This window comes from Helicoverpa zea, chromosome 19 (assembly GCF_022581195.2).
Source record: "Helicoverpa zea isolate HzStark_Cry1AcR chromosome 19, ilHelZeax1.1, whole genome shotgun sequence".
NCBI classification, from domain to species: Eukaryota; Metazoa; Arthropoda; class Insecta; order Lepidoptera; family Noctuidae; genus Helicoverpa; species Helicoverpa zea.
This window is the reverse complement of record NC_061470.1, coordinates 7,364,755-7,385,185: the sequence shown is the minus strand read 5'-3', so window position 1 is coordinate 7,385,185 and position 20,431 is coordinate 7,364,755. Positions and strand designations below refer to the sequence as shown.

The window sequence follows — 20,431 nt, the reverse complement described above, 5'->3', positions numbered from 1 at the left end:
TTTAAACAAAGGTTTTTAATATTAAACTTACAGCTACAAGTTACAATAACTCAGTCTGTTGAGATATTCAAACTCATTTCACCCACAAATATTTACAACCAGTCTAATCACCTCACAGGGGACAATTTGCCTTTGCTTGCAAAAGTGTGACCAGCACACTAGGCTTGACAAAGTTTTCCCCGTTACATTAAGACAACACCCCAGTTGTTGTAAATAACATAGGAATAAAACCTATGTCATGTTCTAAGGTGAATATCCATGATCAGCATTGTCCTTAGTTCAAAGTCCAAAGTGTTGTCTTCACATAGTAATCATAACTGACTTGTGGTCTATGACTGCTGGCGCGGCGGGCCCTGCTGAGGAGGCGCGGGGGGTGCGGGCGGCGCGGGGGCGTCGGGCGGCTGCAGTGTGCGCGTGCGTCTCCGCGTGTAGTGTTGCCACAGTAAAATAGCTTGGTCATCCATGAACTTGCAAACCTAGAACATAAAAAATGATTGTTTTCATTATGGATATTTCTGATCACTTTAAATAGCAATGACATTATTTTTATGTGAGTATTGGCTGTTTAGCACTTGCAGAAATATGAGCTAAATCTTGCTAGAGAACTTTGTCCAACAGTCACCAAACATGGCTACAAAACGAAATTTACAAATTTTCAAATGATTATGATACTCAATATCAAATTAAACAAGACTAAAATCAATTCAAGGTATAGTGACATACCTGTGCTGACACACATTCTCTTCTAAATGCCTCGTGCTGCAGAAGCTCCAAAAAGTGAAGGCACATTGGGTACTTCAGGTAGCGAGCGTACTCTGGTTCTCTCCAGTACTGTAGGTAACGAATGTAGTTTATGAATGTGGCCTCTTTCAGGTATCCTCGCTGAGCCAAAACTGAAACGTTAATAGACTGGATGAAATTCTGACAACAATATTTTTTTTATTTATTCTATATGGAGGGTATTATTTTATGACAGGAAGCTTGTGCTACTTAACAGACATAAAGAGAAAGGCAAGTCGCTTAGACGATTTGAAGACAATGTAGTAATGATATACCAATGGTAAAAGGTATGGACAGAATCATCTGTAAATATGCCAAGATAACTATCTAAATACATGAACAGGACTAAAGTCTAGAATATATCCTTTATTCTGCGAAAGGGGTCATAAAAGGGTGATTAACTATTGTAAAAGGATACTTACAATGTATATAGTTAGGATTAGCCAGACACTGAACAAATTCCAACTCAACTTGAAATCTTATTCTATTTTGTTCTTCCGTTTCGGGCATCACTGCAAAGTAAATAACAATTAATAACACAATATCACTGCGTTTTAACACAAACACAAAATTATTAACCTCAATAAGTTATAAAATATTGAACAAAATTGTTGCAAAAATTCTTCAAAGCTCACCTTTTCCAGCCATCATCTTGGAAGCGTTTAATGTTTTAATATGTATTACCTATAAAAATACCAAATTGGTCTATAAAGTAATAATCTTAATCTAGCTACGTTTTCATATTTTTATAGCATCACTTCCATACTCAAAAGTTCAACAATTTACAGAAAGAAATACACAAACTCGACGTATAAACCAAGCGAGCCACAGTATGTATTCGGCATCTTGTCTGTCAATGTCATCACATGACACTGACACTTGTCAATTCTGCTCTGCTTTTGTATGGCCTCGTCTATGGCACACAAATACTTTACCAAAGGGTAAAGGATTTGTCCACTACAAGTGAGACAGAGTTTTGTTTCTTTGATTATCGGCCACAAGGAAAATCCTTTATTATCTATTTCTACAATGTACACACTATACATATATACAAACTTAAACTACTTATCTTTATACAAAACTAAAAATAAAATACTATATACAAAATATATATAAACATAAAATATAAAAGAGCATCGATCAGGCGTCGAAGTATTCCTCCGCATCACTGTCCTCCGGAAACGTGCCCAGAAGACTGGCTGCATTGCCACGTTGAATGGCAATGCTAATTCTTTGTCCGAAGAATAAGCCAGCCCTCTGGTCACGCGAAGCGTCGACAAGCCTTTTCGCGATGTCCTTATAAAGTAACCGCGTACTCGGGCCCCATGGTCCGAGCGTTTCGACCCCAAATGGCTCAAAAGTATAGTTCCCAATAAGGTTACTATACTTGCGCCGCTTGGTGGTCTCTGCAGAAGCAGCAGCCGCACCAGCATGACCTGCCGTGCAGGGAAGATGCGATGGCGCCAGGGTGTCGACGCACGTTGCATCCCACACCAAGGGCCTACCCAACTTCCATGGCAACAACGTCATACCATCTGGCCTCTTTCCATCGTCACGTACCAGTCCATTAGGCTCTAACACGGCTGGCACGCCGGCGGTGGAAAGAGCACGACGGATAATGTCGTTAATGCTGGCATGCCGAGCAATACGACCAGCACTTCTGCAGCACGACAGACCATGGTGCCCGAGGCTGTCGACGGCTTCACCGCAATGGCAGCGATGCGGAGCAACACAGGGAGCGCCTAACCGTAAGCATGTAGCGATGCGGAACGTTGTGTCATCCAGCATAGTGCCTATGCTAGATGACGGGATCGCCTGTAACCAGAGGCCCGACTCCCACTCTCCCACAGCCAACAAACGGGCACGCTCAGCAGCACTATTACACGTATTTAATAGATTATTCCGTATAGTGCTACAGAGCGGCCCGTCCCATTGTCTCTGAGAGCAGCGGTTGCCGGGCAAATCCGTATTGGGAGTAGCCATTTTCCAGGCATCCAGCGCGTCGGTCAAACACGGTACTTCAACATCAACCAGTGCAGAAGACGACAATATCTTTCTGGTTAATGTATCAGTACTGTGAACCGAGGAGAGGAATGCCGGTAAACTAGCACTTGAAATTTTGCAAATTTCAAGTGCGGATTTTTGAAATTTTGTTTCTTTTAATTTTAATACGGAAACATTGAGCAATGCGATAAGGAACAGAAAAAATGTTATTCGTCACAAACTAAATTTTACCAAAGAACCTTTCTTTATTCATAATATTTAATCTGTCTTCAGCGAGAGGCTGAAAGTGCAAGTGCCAGTGTGCCAGTGCCAGCCAGCATGTGTCAATCATGTGCATAGACATAATATAGTAAACAGGACTGGGCACTTTTAACCAAAAAACGAGCCGAGTGAAACAGTTCGTACGGAGGCCGTCCCTTTCTAATAGGGTGACTATGAGATTAAGCTATGTGAGACCAATCCGAGTTTGCTAAGATTATTAAACACAGATTGGTATTGAAGTTTTAACTTACGCAGTTTGTGACCTAAAAATACTAATATAGGCTTTTAATAATTAGCGGGAATTAGCAGTAATAAAAACAGGAAGATACGAAGTGCACACTGATTTTTTTGTATTTTTGCTTCACATATAGACTGCTGAGCCATTTATATCGCCTTTCTACATTTTTTTGGGAAGCTATAACAATAGTACAACATTTTTAAAATCCATCTCCCATATTTTGACTCATTACAAGAATTCATGGTCACCCTAGTTGTTTGATTTACGAAAATGTTATTATTAGCTTACCTGTGGAACGATATATTGCAACCACCATAGGATTCACTTTCACAAGTATAAAAGCAACACTTTTTCACCATTTTAATAGTTTAAATTGATTTAATACAAAAAAATATATATAAAATTTTAAATGCTGATTACGCGCCAAGAATGTTCAGGGTTACCGCTAGAAATAAAAAAAAGTAAAATAAAAATTTATGTTGTTTATGTTTTAAGAATAAATACGAATAAATTAATGCGATTGTTATTAATTTGTTGCCTTGTAATTGTTAAAATAAGATAAAAATATAAGTGATTCAATTGTTTTTTTGGGCGAAAAAAACTGTTCATCACAACATTTTTTTACGCTGGCAAGGTGTAAGAAAGAGACAAACGGCCTCCGTTCTAACTATCCCTCTCGGCTCGGATTTGCCTCTGTGTATTATGCAACCAATTTAGTACCTTATTGCGTTGGAATAGAGTTCATTTTCTGTATATATTTTGAGAGATCGCAATCTTGTTTATAGTATATTACATCTATGATCATGTGTCAATGAGTACCTCCCTCCCCCGCCCCCTCGGGGATTTTACGTCACGTCATCTGTGTCATTCGTCTTCGTCCATGTTGTGTAAATACCTACGTAAAAAGTTTACTCCCATCAACCAGATACCAATAATCTAGAAAAAAAACATTTTGAGTATTCCGCGTAAACTTTCGAGGAAATATACACAGTGCAAGGCACATCTTAACTCAATAAGGAACAGGAAACATCAGCGAAATGTCTCGTCCAGGGGCCACTTACGTTAATCCCAATAAATTGTTCGAGGACGATGATGAAAACGACGTCGACGACGAGACATTCGTCAACAGTTTTAGATCGAGAATCCCACCGCCTCAACCAAGTAAGCCAGCTCCATCCACGTATGGAAGTCACATAGCCGCCTTGGAACAACAAAGACAAGCTATGTTGGAAAGACAAAGGGAAATCGAACAACGAACCTTGGATTCATCATCGCGAAGCATAGGCTTGTTACGTGAGTCTGAACAGATCGGTATCGCTACCGCTGAAGAACTCAGTCGACAGCGCGAGCAACTGCAGAACACCAACAAACGGCTTGACGAGATAAACACCAACTTAAATTACAGTCAGAAGCATTTGAATGGCATTAAGTCTGTATTCTACGGCCTAAAGAACTACATTTCTGGTAAATCTGATCAGACACCTCCTAGAAGCCAGCCTTCACCAAGTACTCGCAGTGCAGGCCCCAGCAGCAGACTGAATGATACATTAGACAATCTTACCCAAGTCAATGGTGAAGATCGCTTCAGGTCGCACCCCGCCACCCGCCTGCGAGAGTTAGACGCCCAGGTGGCTGCCCCAATAACAGACAGCCAGCGTGTAAACCAAGTACTGGATGCTAACCTAGATGAAATGGTACATGCCATATCAAGACTGAAAGGCCTGGGAATAGCTCTTGGAGAAGAAATAGAACAGCAGAGTGACCTCATTGACACCATCCATGACAAAGTTGAAGAGGCTGATATCAAGATGGGCAAGCAAAACAAGCAGATGAACAAAATACTTGGTAAATAGTCCACATTCCTTCTATCTTTACAAACTATAAGTTGAACTATGCACCAGGCTCTAAGTCAATGGAAAATTACATGAGATTATCATGTGAGACATAGTGAAAGCAATATTGAAAGTATTAGCAGGGCCCCAAACTTTATACTCTCAACTGGATCTTGTAAAAATGTGTTGTAAACTTAACATTGGCTTTGTTTAACAAATCCAGGTGTACTCGCTCCTATTTATTGTTAATGGAATTCCAAATGTAGAGGTTTTGTGACCATAGTGCTATTAAAGTATGTAAGTGGATGCAACCTGCATCAAAATTTGCAGTTGACTAGGTAGTTATAATTAATATTGAACAGCCTCCACAGGCAAATCATCTGAATTATTTCCTGTTATTTGTTTAAAACATAAAGCACTGTTATATTATTTAGTAGGAAAATATGCTAGCAATGTACATTTACTATATTCAATTATTGTAATGTAGATTTTGTTTAATATCACAAACAGTGCTGTTGCTTCATTTGTTCATGTTGTATAACTAATATAGGCATAAATTAAATTGTAATTTTATATTTCCTGATACAGCATCAAATAAAGTTGCAATGGTATAGTGTTCTAAGAAGAAATTTAGTTATGTACATAATATTTTATAAAGTTCTTTTATTTTTATAGTTTTGGGTTTATTTCTGGTGATAAGAATGTAAATTATGTATGAATAAACAATTACTGTTATCAGTCTGAATCACGCTGAAGCCTTATCTACCAATTAATTCATACATTTTTATCAAAAAGCCCAGAGAATGTGTAACACAAATTCATAATCAAATAAATATATTGCATGCATGAAAGTAATGTTTCTGAGTATGTATGGTATATGGATGTCTAATAAAAATGTTCTATAAAGACTGTTTGAATTTTTTCTCCTCTGTGATACTAAGTTGCTATTTCTATGATAGAACCAATGATCAAGTCCATATAGCATTGAAAATAAAATGTAGTGCAAATGCGATAACCACAGTAGAGAACCTTGTCATGTCCTTACTTTTAGGAAGATTACAAGAACAAAGAAGCAATAAATAAGTTCAGACAATTACCTATATACATACTTGTCTTTGTTGATAATTCTACCAAGCATAGGTACTTATCGTCAATAAGAACTTATTTAATTGCTTCTGTTTGCTATTAAAATAAAAACTAATTACATTCTTATGTTTTTATTAACAATAATCATAGTGAGAATAATACAAAGGAAAAATAATGCTATTAATTTATCACATGGAATACAAGCATAATAAAGCCTAGTAGGCTTGGTCTACAGTTTCTACAATCATATCATTAGCATCCACATCATGAGTCTTCATGTGCTTTTGTAACACCCTCTTGTTTCTCAGTTTATTACCACAGATATTACATGTAACCTCTTTGTTACCATGAGATTCTATGTGAATGTTCAAACCAGCTGAAGTAGCAAACCCCTTGAAGCAGATATCACACTTGTGGGGCCTGTCTTTTGAATGAGTATGAGCAAAGTGCACTAATAAGGAATGTTTAGTTGAAAAACTTCTATCACAGCCCTTTTGTGTGCACAAGAAGGGCCTGGGCTTGTTTTGCCCAGTATGAACCAAGCTGTGAGCTCTCAAATATGATGCTCTAGTGTATGTCTTTGGACAGCTAGGACATGCAAATTTCTCGCCATTGTGAATCTTAACATGCTTGATCAATGTTGATTTAGCTGTGAACCTTTTCCCACAAGTTACACATATAAACAGCATGCGGTTGCTAGAGTGAGCCACACGAAAATGCTCCTTTAATGACTGCTTCGACTTATAAGTCTTATGGCAAAAACCACATTTGAACTGTGCAATCTCTCTATGTGATTTTAAATGCTGATTTAATCCATTAGAAGTATGGAAACTTTTTCCACATTTAGCACACAGGTACTTTCTTGTGTCAGTATGTTTAGCCATATGATACTGGAGACCATACAGCCTAGTAAATGTCTGGGAACATACAGTGCAAGCATATCGCTTCTCTCCTTCTATTCGAGGTGGTTGCTCAGTAGAAGTAATTTCACTAACAGGTGGAAGGGGTGTCAATTTATTATCAGTCAAAGTGGTATCAAAATCTAATGTTGGATGGCTACTAAACAGTGGGACATCATACTCGTGATCTTGATAAACAACATTGATGTCGATAGAATCTATATCAGTCCTCTGTAAATTAGTGGGAGATTGTATCATTAGTATCTGTGATAACGTACTATTAGCCTTCAAACAGTTCAACTTGAAATTATAAGCGACTAAGGCTGTAGAAACACACGAAGAACATATTCCTTGAGGCCAGTTTTCTTCGTCATCATTCTCCAAACAATTAAGAAAAACCAAAATATCAATTAGTTTAACCTTAATCATCTCGTGTTCAATCAAATCTTGAATGTTTTTGAACATCGTCGTATCAGACTCTAAAAGACAAGTACGACATATGTTTTTTGTCAAAGGAAGAATTAACCCCGAAAACTCCATTTTTAATTAGGAAGTTCCGTGTACATTTATAGGATTTTTTATTTTTATCAGGAAACATCACATCACCTGGCTCTTCATTGACATTGGCTCTTGCGTAAATTTTATTTGACAATTGCACACACGCACACACACAAAACTAGAGAGGCCAGTGACACTGAGGGCGGGAGCAGACTAGAAGCTGCAGAGGCTCCTTAAAAATAAGTTACTGATTTCAAGCAATAAAAAATAATTGTTGCCGTATATAATCCACACAATACATTTTCTGTAAATATCGTAATCGCAACTAGTAAAAAAGTTTTCGCAAGTTAGACCATAACCCAAGACAGCGCTGATATTTTTTTATATGTTTTTATATTATCTGTTTCTGTCTGGTCTATGTCTTTTTGACGTGTGTGGTGCGTCGTGGGCAGACTGGAGTTTCTCCAGTTTTATAAATATTACAAGATAGTTTCATGATTTGGACACTATTATTAGTTGTTAACAAGGAAATTATTTATAGGACCTTTTACAGACGGTGAGTAGAATCTGTTATTATGGATATTTTGCAAGGAGAAAGTCCTAACCTCTACCGCCCGGACAACACCTTTGATGTTCCATATTTTACGATATTTAATGGAATTTAATACCATAAGTGCACATCTTTTATGTGGATAAATTGTAAAGATAAAGCTTTTCGTTTTGTTTGTAGCTGATTATATAGAACAACGCAATCATGAGTCGTTTCTTTGCGACTGGAACGGACTCGGAGTCCGAGAGCTCGAGCGAGGACGAGCCAGTAGTACGCGCCCCCGCACCCGTCTACACGGTGAGTATCACTAAATATAAACATCAAACATAAGTATGTAATAAGACTTTCCTTCAATAAATGTTACACACATCCTTGACTTCAAAGCATCTCATTGCATTCACCTTTTTCAAATGTGGTCTCAAAACTTTATTTACCTATATATTTATTTGTATTTAATGAATTAAAGTAAGCACTGCAATTGGTAACAATGAAAACTTCATTATTAAATCAGAACCTGGATTAATTTACTATACTTTTCCTACATAATACAATCTAAAAAAGCAAGTATTTCATACTAGTTTCAGTTCAAAAATTGCATATTTCCCCTTAATATTATAAACATAATTTAGGTAATAATGTTACTGAGTAATGTTAATGTTTCCATCACAATTTTATTGTTTGCATCATTTCCACTGACAAGCTTTTATAACTTGACTCATCTTATTACTTATCAATGGAACTGTTTCATAAGTTTGCATCAGTAAACTGTTAGTTTTTAATTTATTAAGGTACATTAATTAACTAAAATTGTAATTCCATACCATACAGTAAAGTTAACATTGTGTGTGGTTTTTTCATGTATGTTAAAGAATTTGAACATTCAAAATTCAAATGAAATAAAGTTTAACTCATTCCAAAAAATACATATTGTCTCTTACCTTTTATTTCATTTCTGTTTTCAAATACTACTTAATTTCAATAATATAAGAGACCACCATTATATTTCTCTACAGTTCAGTGATGATGAGGAGGAAACCAAGCGCGTTGTGCGCTCCATGAAGGAGAAGAGGTATGAGGAATTGGAAGGCATCATCCATTCCCTGCGTAACCACCGCAAGATCAAAGACTTCTCCTCAGCCCTAGCTTCCTTTGAAGAGCTCCAAAGAGCTTACACAAGGGCTGCACCCGTTGTAATGAAAGAGGAAAATGGAGTTGCTCCAAGATTCTTCATTAGAGCACTGGCGGAATTGGATGATTGGGTGGTGGGAGCGTGGAATGACCGTGACAGCCGAAAGGCCTTGTCAAAGGGCAACAGCAAGGCACTCACATCACTCAGGCAGAAATTGAGGAAGTATGCTAAAGACTTTGATGCTGAAATGTCCAAATTCCGTGAGGATCCTGACCTGCCTGACGATGACGATGAACGTAAAGGTATTGTATAAACATATCCCATTGGAACAAAAGTAAATAATTATTTTTGAGGGCTATTGAAATATTTTTTTATTGTTTATTATTTAGATACATCTTCCTCGGATGAGTCTGACGATGAAGAGAAAGTGAAAGAGAAGCCGCGAGTGCGTCGTTCCCCTGAGCCGCCACGCCGCCCTCCTCCACAAGACGACGAGTCTTCCGACTCCATGGACTGGGGATCCAACTCTTCAGACTCCAGCTCTAGCTCGGATGACGAAAACCGCGGAGCTACCACCTTCCGTGAGAGGTTCTTGAAGAGAAACACCGAGAGAGATGAAGACGAAGAAAGAGATAGGCGCAAGGCTAAGCGACGTGAGGATAGGCGTGACGCCAGGATCGGCAAGGTCAAGAAGGACCAAGCTGATGATGGCGGCGAGTGGGAAACCGTCAGGAAGGGAGCTGCTACTTCAGACAAGCCCAAGATGTTCGCTAAGGTTAGATAGTTTATATTTGATCAGTGTTAAAGTTGTAGCATCAATAAAATACTATTTGTTTACTAATTGGTCTACACTTTTTATAGGACAGCGACATTGACGCAGCTCTAGTTGTAAAGAAACTGGGTGAAATCAGCGCAGCTCGTGGTCGCAAGCGCACGGATCGTCGTGCTCAATTGGAACTCCTGCACGAACTCCGTACTGTCGCTGCGGCGCATAATCTAGGAGACGCTCTTCAGCTTAAGCTGCGTGCCGCCACTGTTGCCGCTCTCTTCGACTACAATCCTAAAGTTTCAGACGCCATGAAGCCCGAGTACTGGTCGAAACTAGTCGAAAATGTTGACCACATGGTCACTTTGCTGTTGGCTCATGAAGACATGCAACTGAGCGAAAATATTACCGAGGAAAATGAACAGTTGGTTACGCCTCCTTTCATGGTCCGCGGTTGTCTGTTGACGGCTTTGGAGCGACTTGACGACGAGTTCACTAAGCTGCTGAAGGAGTGCGATCCTCATTCCAATGAATATGTTGAGAGACTGAAGGACGAAGTGCGCGTCTCTGCTTTGATTGACCGCGTGTGCCAAGTGGTCGAGCGCGACGGCACTCCACAAGAAATTTGCCGTGCTTACTTACGTAAAATTGATCATCTGTACTACAAGTTCGATCCTCGCGCCGTGCGTAAGGATCTGCCTCCTGGTGAGGAAACAACCATCAAGAAGATGGAGAAATTCTGCAAATATATTTACGCTCACGATGAATCCGACCGTCTCAGAACCCGTGCCATCCTCTCCCACATCTACCATCACGCTCTGCACGATAACTGGTTCCAAGCTCGTGACTTGCTGCTTATGTCACATTTACAAGAAACAGTTCAACATTCTGACCCAAGTACTCAGATTCTGTACAATCGTACAATGGCCAACTTGGGTCTATGTGCTTTCCGCCGCGGAAATGTCAAGGAAGCCCATGGCTGCCTTGCTGAACTGATGATGACTGGCAAACCTAAAGAACTACTGGCTCAAGGTTTGCTGCCCCAGCGTCAACACGAACGGTCTAAAGAACAAGAAAAGATTGAGAAGCAGCGTCAAATGCCGTTCCACATGCACATCAACTTGGAGTTGCTTGAATGTGTCTATTTAGTATCTGCTATGCTTATCGAGATTCCGTACATGGCTGCCCACGAGTTCGACGCTCGTCGTCGTATGATCAGTAAGACATTCTACCAGAACTTGCGCGCGAGTGAGCGTCAGGCGCTGGTGGGTCCGCCTGAGTCCATGCGAGAGCATGCGGTCGCGGCCGCCAGAGCCATGCGCCGCGGAGACTGGCGCGCTTGTCTTAACTTCATTGTCAACGAGAAGATGAACGCCAAGGTATATATTAATTTCAATGTTTAATCATGCTTAGAATGGAACTCAATTTTCATCAGATGACAGTACAATAAAGCCTAATGTTAATTATTCCTTTACAGGTATGGGATCTAATGGTCGGCGCCGACAACGTTCGCGCCATGCTCGGCAGACTGATCAGGGAAGAATCGCTACGCACTTACTTATTCACTTACGCTCATGTGTACGCGTCGCTGTCGCTTCGCTCGCTCGCCGACATGTTCGAGCTACCGCGGCAACGCGTGCACTCCCTCGTCTCCAAGATGATCATCAATGAGGAGCTACTGGCGTCACTTGATGACCCCAGCGAGTGCGCTATCCTACATCGTTCTGAGCCTACCAGAATGCAAGCTTTGGCTTTGCAGCTGGCTGATAAGGTAAGATATAAAAGATTGTCTTATTTTACTGATGTAAATTACCAGGTGTTGCCAGCTGTACCAGGGTAAATATACCCAGGATTTGAGATAACATGGACTTTCAAGTCTGAAATCGCCAATCCGTAAGCGTGATTGATGCTCATTACTTTTCTGTATGAGAAAAGACATGTAGAGTAACAGTAAAATGCTAACGATGATGAAACTCATTGCAAAATTGATCTAATGCAATTTTTTTATCTTCGCAGGTCGGCAACCTAGTAGACTCAAACGAGCGCATATTCGAGAAGCAAGGCTCGTTCTTCCAGCGCGGCGGTGGCGGCGGGCGCGGGGAGGGCCGGCAGCGCGAGCGGCCGCGCGAGGGCTGGAACCGGCGCACGCGCAACCGACGCCGCGACGACGAGCGTGGGGATGACTAACATTACCTCCGAGATATGAAGAAGACCAGTCGATTTGTTTTATAGTAGATGATCAAACAATAGCTAAACAGTATTCGTGTTACTAGATGATTTATGTGAAGCAAAGTAAAACATGACTTCATAATTCAAATAAACAAAATCTACTGGTCCTCATTATCATCTGTCACAATAATCCGATTGGAACTTCATTTGTATGCCGTTTTATAAGCTCATAGAAATTGGAAAAACTGTTTTATTTGGTATATTTTATAGGAGGTTGTAGTTATATAAAAACTATGTAAGTGGAGTACAGTTATCTTTCATTTTTACGTTTGTATAATGGTGGTAACGTTGTAACCAATATTATGTATTTATTTATGATAGATACTACATACATATATACCATATTTGCAGCCATTTTTAAAACCTACACAAAATTATGCCTCCAGTTGCATTCGTTACAATGTTACGTAGTCCTCACAATCCAGTCGTCGTTATAATAAATAAAATATATCAAAATGCTATTTTATTTCAATGGTTTCCGCATCTATCCATTTCAGGGGCCCGATTCTCCTAATTTTACTTAAGCGACCTTCGATTGACGTTCGACTCGATTCGACTGAGATCCAATCCCGACTCGATTACTATTGAAGCATAGGTGGCATTCCGCTATTTTTTCTTTGAAATAAACGTTTTTATCCTTTTCTGTCATTCAATAATGAATCATTTTGTCTGCAAATGATTTACGATTGCAAAATGATTGTACAGCAAACTACCGTATAGACCAAAATCATCAAAATAGCAGACCAATCGCACACCAATCAAATGTCAATCGAATATGATTGGTCTTTTATTAGTAGCAGAATGCCCGATATGGTTAGAACTGCTATTACGATCATATTGCGATTCGATTTCTATTAGATTTTGACATTATTAACTTAGGAGAATCGGGGCCCAGAACAGAACCTTTCAAAATTGACGAAGATGATAGTATTAGATACAAGTAGATACTCTTGGTATGTAAATGTGTGGTAGATGGACTGTGCATTCACAGCTATGTTGAAAACAATATTCTGATGAGGGTACCTACACAATAGGTTACATATTTTTTCTCCTCCGGTACATCACAAATCATCATCGACTCCATCTAGCGTGGAAAGCATAATAGATTTAGCTATGTTCTGTTATAAATACCTAGAGGGCACCACTCACTATTTAGAATTAGTGAGCGACGTTTTATTTCATCAAGATCGTTGGACAAGTTTTATAGTTTTACTAAGGCTTATTATTATTTACTAAATAACCTTTTATCGAAAAGCGCAAAAATAAATCTTACAAGATTATTAATGTAAATATAATTTATATTTTATTATCGTAACATTCATTTATATGGACAGTTTTGATAGTTCAATGCACTAACATAACGTTGCAAAATTTTGTTCATTGTTGGTGTTCGTCGCATTTTGCAGATAATATTTCAGCATTTTGCGGACAAATCCTACTATAATTTGTTTGTACCATATAATTATGGTGTTTGTGTGGAACTGTATATAAAATAAAGAAGATTTTTTGAAGAATCATTGTAACAAATCTTAGGTTGGGACTTTGACAGATTCTAATATAATGGCTGCAACGAGGAGACTACAGAAGGTGAGACATCATTTTTCTGTGACTTAACTTCTTCTTCGTCATCGCCTTTCTTGTATTTGCTCAGTAAATTCGATAAGAATTCATATTGTATGCCTATTGACGTCTTGCAATATTTCTTTAGCAGATAGAAAACAAACCGAAAAGTGTAGCTAGATTAAGAAACACCGCAGCGGCCTATTTTATTATTGATACATAGTGAAATCATCGACCTATTAATAAAAGTATACAAATAGTTTATTCGTAATTCCGGTATACTAGTACTACTAGGATTTTACTTTATCTAGTCTTGATTATAAGCTCTACTGCTATGAAAGAGAGCCAAGTAATGGAAAATTTTAGGGATTTCCATGTTGCATGATTCCAACAGCTAAATGTTTTATTATCCTTATTTTCAGGAACTGAATGATATTAGGCAATCAGGCCTAAAGTCCTTTAGGGACATACAAGTGGATGAATCCAATATTCTTACATGGCAAGGATTAATTGTTCCTGTAAGTATACAAACTATCCTGTTGATTTTATGGGGGAAAATGAGAATTCGAAAAATGATCCATGGGTTATTTATTGGTTTTCATTTCTTATGATTAACTGTACTCTCTGATATAATAGGATAACAGTAATGTTTGCGTACAGCTCACAATGAGTCATAATTTAATCTAGAAATTTCTACTAAAAGTAATGAAATTTTAGATATCAGAATGTAATATGAGATTTATTTACAACAATCTTGTTTAGAATCAAAGTGTCATAAAACACTAAATTACTTATATACTATATCACATATATATTTATACAATGTAATGAAACTGAAAAGATTATGCATCATTGTACCAGGTGCTGTACTTTCCCATTAGTTTTTCTGTAGTTCCACTTTGCCTAAACTTTAGTCTCAAATACATTATTTTTGGCCCTGGAGACTATTGAGGTGGTCCAATAAGATTTGTTACTTTCTTATTTCAATATTATGCCTAGTGGATTTGACTAAAGAAAAACGGTTAACCAAGACTAAATCAATATATTTTAACTTCCAGGACAATCCTCCTTACAACAAGGGTGCTTTCCGCATTGAGATTAACTTCCCCGCAGAATATCCATTCAAGCCTCCTAAGATTAGTTTCAAAACAAAGATTTATCATCCTAATATTGATGAGAAAGGTCAAGTGTGCCTGCCAATTATTAGTGCTGAAAACTGGAAACCTGCCACCAAGACTGATCAAGGTATACAACATAAAAAGTTGATTATTTAACTACATGTTTAGAGAAATGTCTTTACTTATTACTATTTTCCCAATTCCAGTTATTCAAGCTCTAGTGGCCCTTGTCAATGACCCTGAGCCTGAACACCCACTGCGTGCAGAACTTGCTGAGGAGTTCCTTAAAGACAGGAAGAAGTTCACAAAAAATGCAGAGGAATTCACTAAAAAACACAGTGAAAAGCGGCCCACAGATTAAAGTAGCTAATTGAATCATTGTTGTTTAGCTTGGATTTGCAGCAGTGGAGCTAAACTGCCCTTTTTGTAGCAATTTCTGAGAGTAACTTATTAAGGATGCATTTATTTTTCCAAGACAGTATTTATAAGATCTTCTGAAATAGTAGAAATGCACTGTCGTTTATAAATCCAGATCAGTTCCATTGCTGTAGGCTCCAACTAATTTTGCATTTGATTTTACACTGGTACTAGCTTTTGAATCACCTTGCTTGCAATGCAAACATAAGCACTTATAAAGAATTAGGTAAATAGAAATCGGAAAATGTAAAATGCTAAGTGCTTTAGAGATTTTGGTATTAAGTTGGGTAAATATTTTTTTATTTAATTTTACAGTCAGCACTTTAAATCACAGAAATCTCCAAATTTATTTAGTCTTGCAAAGGAATTTATTACCTGCTTATATTGTTCCTGAAGGAAGGTAGATTTTATCTATGTAATGTTGTATGTAAACTAATGCTATGTAAATAAATGAAAAACCTGTGTTAGCAGATCCCAAGCTAAGAGTTAACCTTTTGAACAAATTGTCCATAAATCAGTTGTAATTCCATTATAGTGTGCTTTTTTTATTTAAACAGTATAATAAGAAGTATGTGTCGTGAATTTAATATCAACTGAAGATGAAGATTATTTAAGGATTGCCCAACAAGAGAGAGTGATCATAACGTTTGATTGCAATGCAACATCATATGATTGATCCCCAGGACACAAGACTATACTTATGTTTAATTTTACTACATGTCAATGTTACTTGGTAACTTACTGTGTGCTGAACAGTTCAGTGCGAACTTTAAAAATATATTTTTTTCGAATTTATTTATGTTTTATTTACTAATATTAATTAATGTAGGTATTTTAAAAGTATGAAAAAAACTTAAAGGTTATGTAAAATATATTTCATTATACTTCGGCCGTTCAGAGAATGCGTTCCTGACACCTATCAGTTAGTCACGACTAGTGATGGGCACAACATAACACTGAGTTCGTTACCGTTCCTTCAAAATGAACCGCCGCATTATTTTAAGATTATTTTCGTTTTAAATTGGCGGAATCATTTGTTTTATATTTTAGTTATTTAAGTGGAAACCAAAAAAAGGTAATATTCATATAATAAAATTGTTTTATTTATTCTTTGTTACAAGTACATTGAATTGAATGTGCGAACAGAATATTAATCAGACTCCGATTTGCTTGAGGAGGTGGTGTCTTCATCATCATCTTCGCCTACATGTATAATTATATTATTATCAATAACAGAATCAATCCTGATATCTCGGTCTAACAAAAGCCGGGTAATCAAATAAAAACAGATCGAAAACACTTGAAAAACGTGGTCTATGCGCACGAAACGACAACGGACGACTGTTTTAGCGTCACAAAATGGCGGCCCATAACGCCATTTGGGGTTACCATTTTTAATCTAAGTATAAAAATGCGGTTTGGTCATAGTTTTATTTTTATATTTCATAAACGTTATAATTAAGTCTTATAGTCCATTATTTTCCAATTCTTAAAAAGAAAATCAAAACGTATTATTTTATATTATAACTGTATAAGAACAGATTACGATACTTGCCTGTTATTTTTAGCACAGCACTACAAAATATAAACCGCTGACATAACCTTGTAATAGCGCAGTATAGATTTAGAAAAATATTGTTTACCAAGTTATTTGACACTCAGTTTGGCACAAAATTATAACATTCATTGATTATTGATATAATAATGTTGTTTTAATGCTCCTCAATTGTTAAAACGGTAAACAACCAGCAAAAATATTTTTATCGTAACTGCAACGCCATTGCAAAGTTACGTCGTCAGTTCAATCGCGACGTGTCAGGAACGCATTCTCTGAATGGCCGAACTTATAGTCAGTGAATGCATAAACATCGTCAGTCACAAGTTTTTCCTCCTTAGTTTGTTGTTCAGAAATAAATATCCTTACTTTCTGAACTGATGTCAATTTGCTATCAGTCTTTACATCTGATGATTTTATTGGACTTGGTTCAGTCTTTATTCTTTTAGGACCTACTGGTCCTGTAGTTTCAGATGGCCCTAAATACATTTCTAAATTACCTGAAACAAGTAATTGTTTTATATTGTTTGGCCTATGTATTATTTTGTTTTTCAAGTTAGGCTAGTACAGACAAGAACTCTAAATCTCTCACCATTTATTTTTCTAATACAATCTTCAACATAGGAACTTCTGTTTTTATCTTTACTTAAAGTAGGCTCCACTGCTATTGTGTAGCCTGGACCGTACTGGGGCCAGTGACTATGTTCTGGTATTTGATCATCCAAGTCTACTCCAGCTACAAGAGCTGTTATAGACACCCACAATCTTGCCGCGTTTGCATGGTTGTATCCACCTGAACAAGCAAACCATTGATCAACAATATAGTTCTGTAAAAAACTCACAATCTCTCTTTACCATGCATACCATACTCATACCATGGTCGCAAAAAAGTAAGATTTTACCTCCACCTAACAATAAGGTAGGTTTTCTTTTGTCAAGCACAAGCTGCAAACAATAACAGTAGCTACGCGTTGTGAGGTTGGCGCCACCGTTCGGATCCCGCGCACATGCATCTGCTCCACACTGAACCACAATGGCGTCAGGATTGAAATAGTCATATACTGAGTTAAATACTCTAAAAAATAAGATAGTTTGTTAATAATTGTGTGGTATATTTTTAGATAAATATTGCATAATGTCAATAGCATACTTCTCAAAAGCATACTCCATTGTATCATCAGAATATGAAGCATGCAAAGGAAAGTTACATGAGTATCCTGTCCCATTGTCTTTGCCAATTTCTTCAATGTTGCCAGTCCCAGGGTAAAATCCTGGTTCAAACTTGTGGAAAGAGAGAGTAAATACAGATTTAGACTGGCTGTATGCATCTTGTACGCCATTTCCTAAAAGCAGTTGGTAAATGAAGGATAACCAAGAAAATCAAGCTGGAGATTACAAAATTAAATATATACCATGATGGACATCCAAATCAATGTATAATACTTTAGGAAACTTTTTCCTTAATTGCTCAATTGCTATTACAATGTCATTTACATAACAGAAGCCTTCGGCCCGGGACCTGAAAAATACAATCAAAAATTTAGTTTCAACAATATTGAAATATACACTTATAGTAAGTTCAACTCAGTCTTGCGCGCGGCCTTATGTGTGGGTAACCCTTGTACATACACAGTGACTTTGTGTGCGTGACAAGAGGTACAGTCGGGTACAAATGATGAATTTTCGGATTCGCTACTCTTACCAAGGTAAATTATAAATTTTGACTCCATGTCAAAATGTCTATAGTATTTTTCTTTTTTCTTTTGTACATGTCGACAAGTATTACCCAACATCCCTTCATCAATATGACTTAAACGTTCATTTATGAGTTTCATTATTTCCGTCTTATTTTGGTCGACATTATGCGAAGCAATATTATTTTTTAAAATTCTTACATTATTATACTATTATAGATTATACGTTTTTTTACAATCTTAGTCCACACTTTTATTTATTGTCCGCGTACCCCGAGATCTAGAAAATATGTAAGGAGTATTTAATTGATCTTAGATATTTCACCTCATTTATTTCTTAGATACTGTCAACGTCAATTTGAAAAAACTTATGAGAAAATAATGAAAAACTGTAAAATGTAATAATAAAAAGTTGTTTCATTTTTTGAAACGCTACCTGACTCCTTAAACATTTTCTCCGTGAAGAACTAGATATTTTCGTAAACGACTGTACCCATAACAAAAAGCGATAAGAACACGTCATCCTCGGACGACGTCACTGTCACACGAATGAAAGTTGTATATTTACAAGCCGACGCACACATAGGGCCGCGCGCAAATCTGAGTTGAACTATCTATACCTATAGGTATGAATATTCTTTGTTTTTATACCAGATAGCCTTTTATCATATATCCAAAAATTGTTGCAAGGTAACTGATTATTGTATAAATAGCCTGTGTCCTTTCTTGGGCTTTAGACTATCTCGGTACCAATTTTTATTTAAATTGCTTCAGTATTTTTGAAGTAAATGTGTGACAGATACTAGTTACTTGCACATCCACCATATTATTAGGGATAATCATTTGATTTTACCTGTGTGCATGATGCCAACCACCGCACCAGTTGATAGCAACATTAGTCATCCCAAGCAGCAGGCACCTGGCTGCAGTTAAAGAGCCACCAGCAATGGTTGACACCAACCCGGACATATCAGAGACAGGAGGACAATCATATCCTATAAAAAAATATTAGTAAAGAATTTTCATAATTCCCATAATTTTTTAATATTATTTGTTTACATACCAATGCCATACTCCTCATCTTGAGTGTTACTCATATAATCGTCATCAACTTCAATGAACTTCTTCAAATGATCAAGATATTGCTCAGAATGGAATTCTTTCATATCTTTGTAGGTTGCTGGGGCAGATCTCACGACTGTAAGCCGTTTGTGGAGATTGTAAGCCTTTATTAAATCGTGTACCATGGTAGCCTACAAAATGACACGTAATTCACTTATTGTTAATAAACAGTAGTAGAAACTACAATAGAAAGTTTTATATTTCATTTCAAAGTTACCCTTTTCTCAACAGCTGGCAATCGGTCGCATTCTTCGATTAGTTTTTCGTCCCATACATAGCATGGTAATTTAACACTCATTTTGCGCAGTGTCAAAATAAAAATAAGGTAAACACGCTTTTAATACCACTCCACATACACAGATCTCTGTAAATAAAAGCTTTAAAAACGGACATTCAACTTTATTTTTAATCCTTTCTAGACTGCGCGCCAATTTTCCTCATCTGATTTTGACATTTATCTAAGTTTGATGCTACAAAAATAAACTTTTTAACATAGACAATAGAATAGTAAAATAGTGGTAATTAATTAATTTCATTTTAGATAATAAGTGTAAATAATTTCTTAATTAAATTTTTAAATAAAAAACAGTTTTCTGTTCATAGGAACAAGTTTACGACAAGGTCTATGGTCTATGATAAATATGTTCCGATTTACCAAAAACTGATCGCAAAAACGATGACTATGATTCTCAT

General features: G+C 37.3%; 6 protein-coding genes across 8 annotated transcripts; 3 read left to right on the top strand and 3 right to left on the bottom strand.

Moving 5' to 3' along the window:
* On the bottom strand, nt 1-1,640 carry LOC124639764 (mediator of RNA polymerase II transcription subunit 31). The gene is made up of 4 exons (XM_047177232.1): nt 1,416-1,640; nt 1,203-1,292; nt 724-893; nt 1-476 (listed from the first exon to the last, which is right to left on the bottom strand). The coding sequence occupies exons 1-4, from the start codon at nt 1,429-1,431 to the stop codon at nt 330-332; spliced, it is 423 nt and encodes a 140-aa protein (XP_047033188.1). The 5' UTR covers nt 1,432-1,640; the 3' UTR covers nt 1-329.
* A 2,489-nt stretch (nt 1,641-4,129) lies between these two features.
* Nucleotides 4,130-6,024, top strand: LOC124639269 (synaptosomal-associated protein 29). Its single transcript, XM_047176533.1, has one exon. The coding sequence runs from the start codon at nt 4,321-4,323 to the stop codon at nt 5,134-5,136; it is 816 nt and encodes a 271-aa protein (XP_047032489.1). The 5' UTR covers nt 4,130-4,320; the 3' UTR covers nt 5,137-6,024.
* A 292-nt stretch (nt 6,025-6,316) lies between these two features.
* Nucleotides 6,317-7,738, bottom strand: LOC124639268 (gastrula zinc finger protein XlCGF57.1-like). Its single transcript, XM_047176532.1, has one exon. The coding sequence runs from the start codon at nt 7,638-7,640 to the stop codon at nt 6,417-6,419; it is 1,224 nt and encodes a 407-aa protein (XP_047032488.1). The 5' UTR covers nt 7,641-7,738; the 3' UTR covers nt 6,317-6,416.
* Nucleotides 7,739-7,996: 258 nt separating this feature from the next.
* Nucleotides 7,997-12,728, top strand: LOC124639267 (eukaryotic translation initiation factor 3 subunit C). Its single transcript, XM_047176531.1, has 7 exons — nt 7,997-8,154; nt 8,329-8,445; nt 9,162-9,579; nt 9,667-10,052; nt 10,139-11,422; nt 11,521-11,814; nt 12,060-12,728. Exons 2-7 carry the CDS (start codon nt 8,353-8,355, stop codon nt 12,228-12,230), a joined length of 2,646 nt encoding a protein of 881 aa, XP_047032487.1. The 5' UTR covers nt 7,997-8,154; nt 8,329-8,352; the 3' UTR covers nt 12,231-12,728.
* Nucleotides 12,729-13,607: 879 nt separating this feature from the next.
* LOC124639476 (ubiquitin-conjugating enzyme E2 L3) lies at nt 13,608-16,162 on the top strand. The gene is made up of 4 exons (XM_047176856.1): nt 13,608-13,859; nt 14,255-14,350; nt 14,891-15,077; nt 15,157-16,162. Exons 1-4 carry the CDS (start codon nt 13,833-13,835, stop codon nt 15,309-15,311), a joined length of 465 nt encoding a protein of 154 aa, XP_047032812.1. The 5' UTR covers nt 13,608-13,832; the 3' UTR covers nt 15,312-16,162.
* Nucleotides 16,163-16,220: 58 nt separating this feature from the next.
* Nucleotides 16,221-20,305, bottom strand: LOC124639475 (histone deacetylase 8-like). Of its 3 annotated transcripts, XM_047176853.1 has the most exons (9): nt 19,956-20,304; nt 19,680-19,869; nt 19,470-19,611; nt 18,335-18,441; nt 18,073-18,265; nt 17,825-17,997; nt 17,515-17,715; nt 17,216-17,422; nt 16,221-16,248 (listed from the first exon to the last, which is right to left on the bottom strand). In XM_047176853.1, coding segments are annotated over exons 1-9 (1,296 nt in total). In that variant the 5' UTR covers nt 20,037-20,304; the 3' UTR covers nt 16,221-16,246. The 3 variants fall into 3 exon arrangements, with proteins under 3 accessions (XP_047032809.1, XP_047032810.1, XP_047032811.1); XM_047176854.1 differs by lacking the exon at nt 17,825-17,997 and having other exon boundaries at nt 18,131-18,265; nt 19,956-20,305; XM_047176855.1 differs by lacking the exons at nt 18,335-18,441; nt 19,470-19,611 and having other exon boundaries at nt 19,956-20,305.
* Nucleotides 20,306-20,431: the final 126 nt, after the last annotated feature.